This window comes from Dromiciops gliroides, chromosome 1 (assembly GCF_019393635.1).
Source record: "Dromiciops gliroides isolate mDroGli1 chromosome 1, mDroGli1.pri, whole genome shotgun sequence".
In the NCBI taxonomy this organism is placed as follows: Eukaryota; Metazoa; Chordata; class Mammalia; order Microbiotheria; family Microbiotheriidae; genus Dromiciops; species Dromiciops gliroides.
The window spans coordinates 285,041,489-285,054,250 of record NC_057861.1 but is presented as its reverse complement, the minus strand read 5'-3'; the positions used below and the strand labels follow the sequence as shown (position 1 = coordinate 285,054,250).

The 12,762-nt window shown below is 38.0% G+C and overlaps 1 protein-coding gene across 2 annotated transcripts in view; it reads left to right on the top strand.

Annotated features, from left to right (window-relative positions):
- The window catches only part of C1H8orf89 (chromosome 1 C8orf89 homolog), a 77,960-nt gene extending 66,802 nt beyond the window's left edge, over positions 1-11,158 (top strand). The window contains exon 9 of one of the 2 annotated variants that reach the window (XM_043975556.1): positions 10,598-11,158. In XM_043975556.1, the coding sequence (XP_043831491.1) occupies positions 10,598-10,746 (149 nt within the window). In that variant the 3' untranslated portion in view covers positions 10,747-11,158. The remainder of the gene's footprint in view (positions 1-10,597) is intronic. The other variant, XM_043975555.1, reaches the window with a different exon arrangement.
- Positions 11,159-12,762: the final 1,604 nt, after the last annotated feature.

The following is a 12,762-nucleotide window of genomic DNA, read 5'->3' as shown; positions in this document are numbered from 1 at the left end:
GAGATTATATTTGTAAAGTTCTTTTAAGTCCCACCTTCCCTCTCTTCCCCTCTTAGAATCCCTTATTTACTTCAAAAACTATTAGGGACCATCTTATACCTAAAGACTTTCCTGATTTCCTCCACCACCACCTTCTCATGCTATGGCTCCTCCTGCCCTATTCTTTTTTTTACCTTGTACAGATTTTATATATCCCTTTTTTAATGCACATGTTATCTTCCCCTAGTAGTCTATAAATTCCCTGAGAGCAGAAACTGTTTAATTTCTGTGTTTATATCCCCAAAACATAAAACACATGCCCATTTCTCTGTTGCTGTCCTTAAAGTCAGGGACAACTTTAAATTTGTCATTTCAGTCTGTATTCTCCACCTGTACTTTCCAGTGACCCCACTATTTTTCAGGTGCCTTAAAGAATTATGTTACTTATAGCTTCACTTAAATTTTTAAAAAATGACTTATTTTTTAAAACAAAATTATTGAAGCTCTCTGCTTTCTATCTGGAGAGTAGTTTAGAGAGATGATTTCATTTTCCCTTTTATTTCTCTTGCTCATATTTCTGGGCTTTCATTTAATTTAGTCAGATTTTTATTTTTATCACTCCTGGGAAGGAATAATATGAAAACCTTTGAAAACTCACTGAAGTATCTGTATTCATTTTGGCTTGTTGGTTTAAAATAGCTCTTTACTATTCTTTTATAGATATTTCCAGGGGGGTGTTGGGATACTTAAATGCATGAATAGATGTAAAGCACTTTGCTGCTATTGTTTGTCCTTCATTCTTGAAGAGGACCATGACTTTGGAGTGATGTCATAACTTGCACTGAATTGGATTTAAGTGAGGAAGGGCTGTGCAAAGTCACCAGCCTCACTCTCTCCTCCAGAGCCATCAGGACCAGTGGCAAGATATATTATCAGGACGTATGGAGATGGCCCCAGATATTTAAGGCAATTGGGATCACACAGCTAGTAAGTGTCCGAGGTGAGATTTGAACTCAGATCCTCCCGACTTCAGGGCCAGTGCTCTATCCACTGCACTACCTAGCTGACCCAAAGAACTTTGCAAAGCTTAAAGCTCTCTATAAATACCACTTGTTGTTTTTATTAGCCTGTGGTCATCAGTATCTAGTCAGGTAATAACCTCATTCCTTTGGCCTTCTACTTCACTCCTCCTAAGCTCAAGTAGTGTTAATATAGAAGTGCAGAGGTTTCCTGGTAAATGTTTAACAACTGGACTGGAAAGGATGGAATGTATGTGCATAGACTTTTAAGTTTAATTTTCATGATTAACAATTTAAAAAATCTAGACCGCAACAAAACAATATATCAGATCCTGATGTGTAATTTCCAGTTTCTAAAGTGTAAGTGATCCCACTGAAAATTTAATAATCAGTTCTTCCAAGCCAGTTAGAGCCTGCTCCAGCACACCCCTGAATTCCTGAGTCACTGGGTAAATGAGTTAGTTAAGATAAACCATGTTTTTGGTGACTATTTCCTGAAGCAAAAATCCAGGCATAGGGTCTGACAAAATATATTCTTTTTTTTTTTTTTTTTTTTTTTGTGGGGCAATGGGGGTTAAGTGACTTGCCCAGGGTCACACAGCTAGTAAGTGTCAAGTGTCTGAGGCCGGATTTGAACTCAGGTACTCCTGAATCCAGGGCCGGTGCTTTATCCACTGCGCCACCTAGCTGCCCCAAAATATATTCTTTTAGCAAACTTAATAAAAGTAAATTTTCTTTTCATGAAATCAGGACCGAGCATATATGACTGCCAACATGCTACATATCAGTATGTTTGTGTCTCTTGTTCATATAAAAACTCTTGTAATAAGTGGCTAGCAGAATTTATACATATACAATTTCTGATGGACAATAAAATATTCATGGAAAAGAAATAGAATTGGTTAATATTCTGAGGGAAAAATCTTCTGTTTGCTTGATAATCTGGCCAACAAACCTACTTGCTGATCTACCTAAGTCAAGAATTTAGACTTCTTATGATCCTGGCTGTGTTTTGGTGGGAGATAGGTAGGCCAGATCACATTTAGGAGGAAAAAAACCACACTTTTATTGTGACAAATATGCTTTCTCCTGAGACTAAAAAGAGGAGAAATGAGATGAGGAAATGCATTAGTTCATGTGCATTCTGCAGAGGGGCAGTTATAACATTGCATGAGGGCTCCCTTATTGCAGCAACCAGGAATTTAGCTAAAGTACTGTCATTTAATAGGGTAGTACTTTCAGGTGTAGTATTTCAAAAACTCATGTCAAGCCTAAGAATATTCTTATTCTATTGGGAATAATTCATGACATGATACTGATTCTATTTAGAATTAATTACCAATTATAAAGGTGCTTTTAGTTACAACAATCCACATGTTAATCTCATTTTAGCAGGCCAGCTTAAATTACAGTATGTTATAGTGCTATAGTTCTCAAACCATGGACTCCTTGACATTCTTAAAAATTATTGAGGACCCCACCCAAAGAGCTTTTGTTTATGTGGGGTTTATCTGTCGATATTTACAGTATTAGAAATTAAGAGTAATAAATTTTAAATATTAATTCATCTAAAACAATAAATTTATTACATTAACATTAAAAACATTTTATTGAGGGGCAGCTAGGTGGCGCAGTGGATAGAGCACTGGCCCTGGAGTCAGGAGGACCTGAGTTCAAATCCGGCCTCAGACACTTAACACTTACTAGCTGTGTGACTCTGGGCAAGTCACTTAACCCCAATTGCCTCACTAACCCCCCCCCCGAAAAACAAAACAAAACAAAAAAAACCCCAAAACATTTTATTGAAAATAACTATTTTCCAAAGAAAACCTTAGAAGAGTGGCCATGCTTTGCATATTTTTGCAAATTTCTTTAATGTCTGGTTTAATAGAAGATTGCTGGATTTTCTTCTGCATTCAGTCCTTGGGACGTTGTTTTGGTTGAAATATATGAAAAAAAATCCAGTCTCAGATACATAGTTGGAAAGGGAGAGATCATTTTAATAGGGAAATAACTTCTTAGTATTATTATGAAAATAGTGTTTTCTTCATAGACCCTCCAAAAAGGGACTTGGGGACTACTAAGTGTCCATGGATCACACTTTGAGAACCACTGGTAACATGGAGAGAGAAAATATGTTTAACATGATTGTACATGTATAACCTATATCAGATTACTTATTACCTTGGGGAGAAAGAAGGAGAGAGAGGGAGGGAGAAAAATTTGGAATTCAAAATCTTTCAAAATGAATGTTGGGGAGCAGCTAGGTGGCACAGTGGATAGAGCACTGGCCTTGGATTCAGGAGGACCTGAGTCCAAATTCGGCCTCAGACACTTAACACTTACTAGCTGTGTGACTCTGGGCAAGTCACTTAACCCCAATTGCCTCACTAACCCCCCCCCCCCCCGAAAAACAAAACAAAACAAAAAAAAACCCCAAAACATTTTATTGAAAATAACTATTTTCCAAAGAAAACCTTAGAAGAGTGGCCATGCTTTGCATATTTTTGCAAATTTCTTTAATGTCTGGTTTAATAGAAGATTGCTGGATTTTCTTCTGCATTCAGTCCTTGGGACGTTGTTTTGGTTGAAATATATGAAAAAAAATCCAGTCTCAGATACATAGTTGGAAAGGGAGAGATCATTTTAATAGGGAAATAACTTCTTAGTATTATTATGAAAATAGTGTTTTCTTCATAGACCCTCCAAAAAGGGACTTGGGGACTACTAAGTGTCCATGGATCACACTTTGAGAACCACTGGTAACATGGAGAGAGAAAATATGTTTAACATGATTGTACATGTATAACCTATATCAGATTACTTATTACCTTGGGGAGAAAGAAGGAGAGAGAGGGAGGGAGAAAAATTTGGAATTCAAAATCTTTCAAAATGAATGTTGGGGAGCAGCTAGGTGGCACAGTGGATAGAGCACTGGCCTTGGATTCAGGAGGACCTGAGTCCAAATTCGGCCTCAGACACTTGATACTAGCTGTGTGACCTTGGGCAAGTCACTTAACCCTCGTTGCCCCCACACCAAAAAAAAAATGTTGGAAACTATTTTTACATGTAATTAGAAAAAATAAAATACTATTAAATGGGAAAAAAACAAACCAAAAAAAGCAAAAACATGGAGAGAGAGCTGGTTGTGGAAGTCCTAACTCTAATGCATACTAAGTGACCCAGGCCAAGTCACTTAACCTGTTGTGTTCCCAGGCAACTCTCTAAGACAGTAAATTGAGAAGAAGGTACTGACCTCTGTCAGCAGTGGGAATTTTCCTTATCTCAGCATTGATACACACACACACACACACATAAAATAAAATCACAGATCTAGTCCCCATTCCGGTCCTAAATAAATAAATAAATAAATAGTGATAAGCTGATAACAGCAGTATGTATTTATATACTGGTTAAAGGTTTTATAAAGCACTTTAGATATATCTCATTTGATCCTTATAGACACAATTGCGCAAACCTATCTTTTGTAAAAGATAGTTATTCATAGATGTTTAGAAACATATTAAAATTGTGTTAAAGGGATAAACCTATAGTGTTTGTAGTTGATCTTTAATTTGCTTATAGCCTTTCTTTCTAAGGCCTTCTTCCACTTTACAGAATAGCAGAATGGACCTTAGAAGTCATCCACTCCAACCTATACTTCACCAAGACTCCTTTATTCAACTTCCTTAATAAGGGACTTGTCTAGCCTCCACCAAAATCTTCAGTGAGGGGGGACCCACTGTCAGTGGAGCAGCCCTTTCCTCTTTGTGACTATTTGTTAGGAAGTTTTTCTTTGCATTGAACTGAAATCTGTTTCTATGAAACTTGCACCTAGTTCTAATCTCTGGGGAAAGACAGAACAAGCTTTCTATTCTCTGTTCTACATGACAGCCCTTCATATATTTGAAGGCAGTTACCATCATAATTAACAACAAGGATTTATTAGTGCACCTACCATATGCTAGCCATAGTGGTAGGTGCTGGTAGTACAGAAACAAAAGTGACAGTCTCTTCCCTCGAGGAGCTTACATTCTATTGTAAAAGACAACATAGATATAGATTGTAAAGAATTAATTGTTGTTTGAGGTTTTTATGACCCTGTCTTTTGGCTAGAATTTAAAAAAAACAACACCTCGGTGTGCGCACTGGCCTCTGGGGCTCCACAAACAGCATGGTGCTCCACCCACTGGTTGTAGCTGTTGCCATGGTGCTGGCACCTCACATCATCACCACTTGCTGACGCCTACATGGGCCTGGCAAAATTATAATGATTGGAAGCCTAGTGAGGGCAATCATGTGACTGTCAGAGCGGCCAGCCAATTGGCTGGGGACTGTCTGGGGTCTGCTGGGAAGGAGATTCACCATTCTAGCTGGAAGCTGGAAGGCGACAGGATGCTGCTGTGTATTCTCAGCTGATTCCTGGGTGGTGGTGTTATTCAGGTTGTATGATTTCCCTTTCCTCATTTTATTTCCTTTCCCTTAATCCTACTGATCCTGTTTGTGTTTTGTTTTTTTTTTTAAGTTCATTCTTGTTAAATAAATCCTGCTCTGTTTTGAGGGAGGCTGCCGGTCTCCTTCCTTGCCCCAATATTGCGGCGAGACGCTTAGCTAACACTCCCCAATTAAAAATTGGTCTCCACAAGATATAGATATAAAGATATATGTAGATACAACATAATTTGAGGGAGAAAGGTATTGGCAACTGGGAGGATCAGGAAATGTGTCCTGTAAGCTAGGTCTTGAAAGAAATTAATGAACATGAGGAGAGGTAAGGAAAGGATACATTCCAAGCATGGGGAATAGCTAGTGCAAAGGCATGGAGTCAGGAGATGGAGTGTCACATATGAGGAATAAGAAGGCCAGTTTGGCTGGACCATAGAGTACATGAAAGGATACATGTGGGATAAGTCTGGAAAAGTAGATTGGGGCCAGGTTGTGATGGTCTTTACATTGACAAAAAAGGAGTCTGTATTTGATCTTAGAAGTGATAGCTGGTGGAGGAAGATCATTTTATTAGCTGTATGGAGGATGGATTGGTGTAGAGAGAAACTGGGAGACCAACTAAGAGGCTATTGCAATAATTTGGGTAAGAAATCTGAATTAAACTAGTAGCTGTATGAGTAGAAAGAAGGGGAAAGAAGGGGACAGAGGCAAGAAATACTATAAAGGTAGAAACAAGGTTTGACAGTTTGTTGACTCTGTGGTATGAATGAGGTTAAGGAATCAAAGATGACAGTGAAGCTGGATATTAGACTGGATCGAAAGATTATGTTGCCCTCAGAAGAAATAGGGGAATTTGGAAGAAGAATGGGTTTGGAAGGAAAGATGAGTTCTGGTTTAGACATTTTGAATTTGATGTGCCCATCGGACATGCAGTTAGAAATAGTTCTGAGTGTTCACCAGGATAAGCATTCCTAGTTTATTTAGTCAATGCTCATTTCCTTTTTTGAGAGCATAGAGGAGAGGGATGCTTTATAAACGGTATTTGTAGATTTAAGCAAAGCATTTTACAAAATTTCTTGTGCCATATTCATGGACTCAGTGGAGGACTTTTGGTATGGTTACGTTGATTTGGAGATAGATGAATGACAAGACCAAGAAACTATATAGTATAGTTGCATGATTTTGTATATACTCCAATTTGTCAACATTCTTCCTAAATTATGGTGCTCATAAGTGAACTCAGCACACTAGATGTGCTTTGACCATGACCTTCCTCATTCTGGACACTATATCTCCCAATAAGCCTTAGGTTTCCATTAACTTTTTGGCTGCTATGTCATCCTATTGTCATATGTTAAGCTTCCAGTCCACTAAAACCCCAAGATTTAAAAAATACAAAAATGTCCAATTTTGGTTCCACAATCCTGTACTTAAGTTGATATTTAAACAGCGGTATAGCAGTATATATCCTATTTGATTCAGCCCATTGTTGTATACTGTTGAGATCTTTTTTGGATTCTGTTTCTGTCATCCTTATTAGATATTCCTCCTACTTCATGTCTGAAAATTTGAAAAGCTTGGCATTTATGACTTCATCAGAATTAGTGAAAAAACTTCTGAATGGCCTAGAAGTAAGGACATATTCTTGGGGCGCTCCACCTCTTTGTAGATTGGCATAAGCCTATTTTCTTGGTCCTATAATTCAACAAGCTACAAATCAACCTAACTATACCACGGCTCTCTATTTTGTCCACAAATATAGCATGAGAAACTTTGTCAAATGTTTTGCTGAAATTTATGTATATTGTTTCTAAAGCTCTCCTCTAATCTACCTAGTTACCCTCTCAAAAAAGGAAATGAAGTTGATCTGCTGTGCCCTCATCTTGATAAAGATTTCTGGCTTTTAGTGATCATCACTTGCATTTCTAAATTATTGTAAGTCATTTACTTAACAATGTATTCTGGAATTTTTTCAGGAGTCAAAATGAAATCCATGGTTTCCAGATCATATCCTCTTCCCTTTTTCAAAACTGAGGTTACATTTCAATTCAATTTCATAAGCATTTATGAATACCTACTATGTGCTAAATGTAGTACTGTGAGGTACTGAGCATGCAAAGATAAAAATACCCTCAAAGACTTTATATTTTTCTGAAGGGAACATTTGCTCTCCTCAATCCTGTGACATTTCTTCTACTCTTCAAAATTTTTCAAAGATCACCTACAGTGGTTCATTAGAAGTGATGAGAAAGACTTCTTCCCTCCCTTTCATTGAAGAAATGTAGGATTTTGGATGTGGAATTTGCATATAGTATCAGACTCAGCTGATGCTTTCGTTAGTTTTGCTGAGTTTTTTTTTCTTCTTTTTTCTGTTAGAATGGAGGGGGGTGGGAGTGTATATTCCAAAATAAAGATGATTAAAAAAATCATTTAAAATTTAAAGAAAAAAGAATGGCTTAGTGATCACATTTGTCAGTCCTTTCTTGGTATTCTAGGACAGTGGTATCAATTTAAATAGAAACGGGGGGGGGGGGGCAGCTAGGTGGCTCAGTGAACAGAACACCGGCCCTGGAGTCAGGAGGACCTGAGTTCAAATCCAGCCTCAGACACTTGACACTTACTAGCTGTGTGACCCTGGGAAAGTCACTTAACCCTCATTGCCCCGTCCCCCCAAAAGAAACAGGCTGCTAAACCATGCATAAAGATCCCTCAGGGTACATATTGATGCAGTTTTCATATGTAATATTATCTTGTTTTATTGTATTTTCATTTATTTTGTTAAATATTTCCCAATGACATTTTAATCTGGTTCAGGCTGCACTCAGGAGTACTGTGGGTCCTGTGTTTGACACCTCTGCTCTAGGATGTAGTTTGCCTAGGTCTAGAAACCTAGTCTAGAAACTCACCAAGGGCTGCTCAAGTTCTCTTACCACCTCTTCATGTATTCACCATCACCTCTTTGTTAATAGTTTTTGTACTTCCCAGCTCTTCAGGTACTGGATTTGGAGTTAAGAGCTGTTATTGTTTGGTCATTTTTCAGTTGTGTCCAACTCTTTGTGACTCCATTTAGGGTTTTCTTGGCAAAGATACTGGAATGGTTTGCTGCTTCCTTCTCCAGCTCATTTTACAGATGAGAAACTGAGGCAAACAGGATTAAATGACTTGCTCAGGGTCACACAGCTAAGTGTATGAAGCTGATTTCGACCTCATGAAGATGAATCTTCCTGATTCCAGGCTCAGCACTCTATCCACTATGCCACCTAGCTGCCCTAGACTTACTGATATTATGTCATCTTAAATATGAGGAAAATGAAACTCAAAGAGTATAAGTGACTTCTCCATAGTTATACAGTTATTAAGTGTCAGATGATTTGTACTAAGAAATCCTAAGATTTAATTTAAGATTTAAATCTTAGTATAAATCCTCTGTCACTTAATAGCTGTAGTACCTTCCTCACTGTGTTGTTTTCAGGCTCAAATGATATTATATATATAGATATATAAAGTGACTATTGTTAGTAGTATTGACAAAGAAGAGAAGCAAGACAAAAGTTGGGTATTTTAGCTTTATCATCATTTATCCTCATCATCCTGTTTATTCAAGCTGTCCTGTCCCTTCTTTGACCTTCCTCTTGCTCCTGCACAGCTAACAAAATTATATTTTCTCTAGTATTACTTGGCAACTTCAGCCTGCTCTCAGCTTTAAATCTGCAGACACCATTCTCATAAAACCATGATGCTCTTTTGTATTCATCCTCATTTTTACTTGCCCTTTCTTCCATCTTCAATAAATTTCCTGAAAAAACTATGAGTAAGACTATGAGTTCCCTTTTTATGCATATTAGTCTCTTTAACTCTGCCACCCTGCCTCTCTTCCTTCTTCTTCCCCTTTGAAATCGTCTTCAGAATCCTCAAACATAAGAGGCAGCCTTGCTGCAGAGCTTGGAAAGCTGACCTCAGAATCAGAAAGACCTGGATTCGAGTCCTGCCTCTGAAGCAGACTCACCTGTGTGACCCTGGCAAGACACTTTACATGACAGTGCTTTAGACAACTCTCTAAGCCTATAAAGTGTACAGCAGGTGCTTACCTGTATCAGCAGAGGGAGCTTGCTTTATCTGGGTGTTATTATACCAATGATTTGTTGTCCTAGTCACTATCCTGTCTTCAAGTGTCATTCCTATCCCTTTGAGGCTAACTTTCTCAGTAGAAATTTAGATCATTGGCTTGTCCTTTTACTTTAAATCCTTTGATATCTATTCTCCTAAAATCTAGGATATATATCAGATTATGTCCAACTTTTCAGTTAATTTCTATCATGATTTAAAAAAAAAAGTATAAACTCCCTATCCTGCCCTTCTTTCCTTTCTACTTTCACTACCAGTTCCTCCATGAATCAGATGATAATCATGGTGATAGCTAACATTAATATAGTTCCTTAAGGTTTGCAAAACTCTTTACAAATATTATTTTATCCTCACAATAACTATGAGAGGTAGGCACCATTTTATAGTTGAGGAAACTGAGGCAGACAGAAGTTAAGTGCCAACCAAGGTCACACAGCTAGCAAATGTCTGAGGCTGGATTTGAATTCATGTCTTTCTGAGTCCAGGGCCAGTGTTCTATCTACTATGCCACCAGATACAAAATAATAGTTTCTCTCATTATCAAAATAAACTAAAAAAAATCATATTGGTTAAAGAAAATTAAAGGAAAATATTCTTGACACCTTGGAGCTATTTGTTTACGGATGGTGGTGTAGAAAAGTATCCTATTTTAGTACATACTTTACAGAAAGAACATGGTTAATAAAATGTCAATTATCAGGTTCCTTAACATGTACCACTTTACTTGGTCCTTTAGCCAGCTAAGTTGACCACAAAGGGTCAAGAGAATGAGTGAAGAAAAATAACAAACTATCAGTGAGTTACTGATTGTCTTAAGGATAAATATTCCTTTTAACTTTGTATTATCGAAGTTTTACTATTTATTAATACTAGTCACACTGGTGGTAAGTAATACCATTTTTGTTTCAGAGTATTCTTTGAAGAGATAGCTGGAGTTCAGTTGTGAAGCATTTTACTTATTAACTAGCTTAGTCAAATATATATACATGCCTGATTTAAGCCTCACGTTTTTGTGTGTTCTTTTGAAGGTTTTGGTTTTAGAAGTCCTCTCACTGGAGCACCACCAGAATATTTACAGAGACTTTCTGAACTGGCCATATTAGAATATGATACTATTCGTCAGGAAACAAGCAGAAGACTGAAAAAAGTCAAGAAACAAGAGCTGCCATACTGCTGACAAATACTGTTTGGAATGGTATTGTTTTCTTCACTGGTATCTGATGTATGTGTGTGTTGTTGTTGGGGTTTTTTTTTGCAGTCATGTGTAATATGATTCACCTCAAAATGGAAGTGTAAATAGCCAATAAATATTTTATATGTTTATATACTGAACAGTATGTGAAATATTTTGTGAACATTGAAAGGAGACATTTAAATTCATGTCTCATGGGAAGATATACATAGTAGAAAATGTGTATATCTTATGACATAAACATTCACTATACTTTGTGTGCTATTCGTAATGCCTATAAATGAACTATTAGTATGGATGAATTTGTAAGCATTGTATTTAGTACCTGGTTTTGATATGGGGCAAATCAAAGAACCTTCTCCTCGAGAAACTAAACCAAAAGACAGACACACCAAAAGAGATAAGCAGCACCTGATCGGGATAGAGCTAGCTCCAGGATCACTACCCTTTATTCTAGTCTCCCCCACCCCTTGGGGAGATAAGATTTGGTGTGGCTTCTATCTTTGTGGCAAGAGGAGAACAGAGATGGCTTGAGAGATCCAGAGCCTCTCCTCACCCAACTTCCCCCAGCCACCACCAGTGGGGGATGGTCCTCCCCCAATAAGGGAACTTTCCACAGTCAGATGATCACCCCCATCAGTCCTCTATAAAAGGATTTCCCTGTCTTCTGCTCCTGGAGATAGGTATCTCAGAGAGCCATGCCTCTGTGCCATGCCTTCTCCCCATGAGAAGAAGTCCAAGGATTTCTCTCTTGGTTTTCTTTCCTGAGCCCCTACATTTTATTCTAATTGGTTTTGTGTGCAAGAGGGTGTAATTCTTTAAAGAGGAATTCCTAAGAACCCCTATACCAAAACCCCACCAATTTACCCCATAACAGTTTTATAAGGGAAATAATCCCTTGGCTACATCTAACACCTCTCTCAGGGTTCACTCCTCTAACTCACACTGGCATTGGCAGATTGGATCTCTAGATCCTTCTAGGGGTAACCCTATGGGTGGCTCTCCTTTTAACACTATCTCATGAACCCCAGTGTGTGCACTTCCTTGTAATAATTAGCAGGTTCAGTTCTTTAGGAAAGGGATTTGCTCGTGTCATACCAAAAACAGTACTTATCACCCTAGAAATTGCATCAGCTTTGGTGGTTGTTGTTCATCCTTCATACTAGAAGAGGACCAATGACATCAGGAGGGTGAGATCTTGACGTGCAAGTGAATTGGATTTAAGCAAGGCAGAGCTGTGCAAAGTTATGTCTCACTTTCTTCTCCAGAGTCATCTGAGTTCAGTGGCAAGACACAGGTCAAGATGACTGTCTATGGCCCTGTTACAGTGGCAGATCTTGGTATTTTAAAGCTAAGGTCTTTCCCAGGAACTCAATTTCCTTTCTCCTGAAGGTTCTCATGAATTTCTCTGTGGACAAAGTATCAGTGATCAATAAATGGCTCAGTTAGGTTAGCTCCAAGCAGAGCATGACATTTCTGTTGGATGAGCTGTTCAGCTGGGTTCATTCCTCATAGGATCAGAAATTGGAAATTGATTTTAATTCTATGTTTAATATGCTCTCCCATTCCATATGAGTGGGACTTCAACCTCCACTTTCATTCCAGAAAGCTAGATATATATGGGCCAATGGCCAAGAATAACTTATTCAGAAAAACAAAGCATAAAGGGGAAAAAATGGACCTTTGTCTTATCTGAACTGGTCAAAAAAAAGAATACACACACACAGAATGGGTATAGAAATACATTTTACTCAACAGGGAAACATAAGGGAAAAGCGTAGGCGAAATATAAGGGAAGTATTAGTTCTAAGCAAAACAAATTCTAAATGAGGACAAAAATATTCATTGCTTTTGGAGGTGGCAAGGAATGGGAAAATGAAGAGGTGCCCATAAACTGAGAAATGGGTGGACAAATTATGATAAATAGATGTGATGGAATACTACCCATGTTCTCAGTTGGGGAGGAGGGATGGGATAAACAGATGAGAAGGCAAATTTTGA